General features: G+C 68.6%; 1 protein-coding gene across 1 annotated transcript in view; it reads left to right on the top strand.

Moving 5' to 3' along the window:
• Positions 1-806: 806 nt before the first annotated feature.
• Positions 807-2068, top strand: part of SNX17 (sorting nexin 17) — a gene marked incomplete at both ends in the record, with an annotated part of 4554 nt that continues 3292 nt past the window's right edge. The window contains 3 exons of the mRNA XM_026846292.1: positions 807-1112; positions 1481-1598; positions 1932-1996. Of these exons, the coding sequence (XP_026702093.1) occupies positions 807-1112; positions 1481-1598; positions 1932-1996 (489 nt within the window). The remainder of the gene's footprint in view (positions 1113-1480; positions 1599-1931; positions 1997-2068) is intronic.

Here is a 2068-nt window from a genome sequence, read left to right as displayed (position 1 = left end):
GCCGGTGGTTGCGCTCGCAGCGCATAGGGCCCTGGCCCTCCCTATGCCCTTTGCCCTCGGGTGTCGCGATGGCGGGGGGTGTCCCCTTGGGCGGGGAAGGGCACCGTCAGCGCTGAGCCCGTTTGTGGCCCTGGGGCTGGGCAGGAGCTGGTGGTGGCCCCGCAGAGGCCCTGAGCAGAGGCGGGGCCGGTGTCAGTGTCCCGCACGGTGCCCCAGGCCCTCAGTGGGGTCCCGGTGCAGCCTGGCCGTGCCTTTGGGTTGGAAGGTGGTGTGAGAAGCTCCAGGGCATGCAGGTGCCTGCGCTGACCCCGGCAGCACCAGCTTTCAGGGGCTGGAGGGTGCTTGGGGCTCCGCGGCTGCGGGAGGTTGCTGGGCTGCGGTCACTGCCTGGAGGCACGGCCGCGTCCCCCCGCCCTTCCAAACACCCTTCTGGGACGGCAGGACCTGTTCTGGCATGGAGGGGACGGCACTGTCCTGTCCTCAACCAGCACCCCACTAGGGCTGGGGCACCTCGTGGTGGCCCTGGGGCAAGCAGACAGCACGCGAGGAGGGAGTCCCCTGCCTTGTGGCCCCGTGGCAAGGGCTGGCTGCGTCCACGCGCCCCAGGAGGAGGTGGAGTGAGCCCGGACCCTCTGCCTTTGGCGGTGGGAACGTCCCGGCCACGCGGCTCTCAGCATCTGGGCTCCTGCTCCACTGGCCCAGGTGGCCACGCTGGCTCTTCAAATGTGTGGTGGGGCCTGCAGAGCGGAGAGCAGCCGCTGCTGCCGCCTCTCCTTACTGCGGGGAGGGGGGGTCCTTCCCACTGACTTGGGAACAGCCGTGTCCACGGGGCTGCAGCGTGGCTCCGTGCTCTCCCCGGGGCTGGGTTACACATTCGCGCTGTCTGTCAGACACATCTCTTGGATGTGCTGGTGCTCCCTGAGCGGATTTGGCCATATCCGCTGGGCTGCAGGTCTGCGCCGACGCGTCTGCAGAGGAGCAGCACCCGGGGACCGTTCCATGCTGATACTGTACTCACCTGGCATCTCTCCCCGCAGGCCTACAACATCCACGTCAATGGGGTGTTGCACTGCCGAGTGCGTTACAGCCAGCTCCTGGGGCTGCACGAGCAGGTAGGCAGCCATCGACAGCGGCACTGGGAGCTGCTGCCCGCTGTCCCCTCTCCCGCTGCGCCCCGGGGTCTGCCTTTGGGTGCCGTGGGACCCCAGGTTCTGCCGTCGGGTGCTGTGCTGGCTGCGAGCAGGCGTGTGCTGCCTGCAGGGCCGGCCAGGGTGTGATTTCCTTGGCATCGGGTTCGGGCCTCCCCTCCTGCTCTGTGACACCCCAGCTGAGTTCTTGCAAACCGCTGCCTGCCCGCTGGGATGAGGAATGCGGGCGAGCTCTCCGCTGCCCTTGCCGGGGCCTGGAAGTCAGCTGGGGTGGGGGTCAGGGGAGCCGCTGTCTCCCCGGAGGCTCTCGCAGTGCTCTGCTCTCTTCCCAGTTACGGAAGGAGTATGGCGCTAACGTGGTCCCAGCCTTTCCCCCGAAGAAGATCTTCACCCTCACCCCGGCTGAGGTAGAGCAACGACGGGAACAGCTGGAGAAATACATGCAGGCTGGTAAGCTGGGTCTGCCCCACGCTGCGGCCCAGGGCCGGCTGTCCCCTGCCCGCATATTCTTCCCCACGCTGCTCCCGTCGCTGTGGCTCCTTGGTTCTCCCAATCTTGCTCTGGCATTAACCGGCCTTGTCCACCAGACATTGGCTCCCTCGTCCCAGCCCCTTCCCCTTCCCTGAGACCTGCCGGTGCCTGTGGGGAGCCCGTGGCTGCCCAAGCGCAGGCCCTGCCTGCAGCACACGCTTCCTCTGGGGCAGACAGAGGGGCCGGGTGCCGGTGTGGGCCCCTGCCCCCTCCCACGTAACTCCTGGCTCCTCGCTCGCCTTCCACCCACAGTGCGGCAGGACCCGACGCTGGGAGGCAGCGAGACCTTCAACAGCTTCCTGCGCAAGGCCCAGCAGGTGGGGGGCCGGGGGGCGCGTGCCGGGGTCCCCGGGCGGCGGGGCAGTGGTGGGCGAGGGCAGGGGGACAGG

This window comes from Athene cunicularia, assembly GCF_003259725.1.
Source record: "Athene cunicularia isolate RWA chromosome 3 unlocalized genomic scaffold, athCun1 chr3_part1, whole genome shotgun sequence".
NCBI lineage: Eukaryota > Metazoa > Chordata > Aves > Strigiformes > Strigidae > Athene > Athene cunicularia.
The sequence above is the reverse complement of the archived record's forward strand: the minus strand, read 5'-3'. Positions and strand labels throughout refer to the sequence as shown.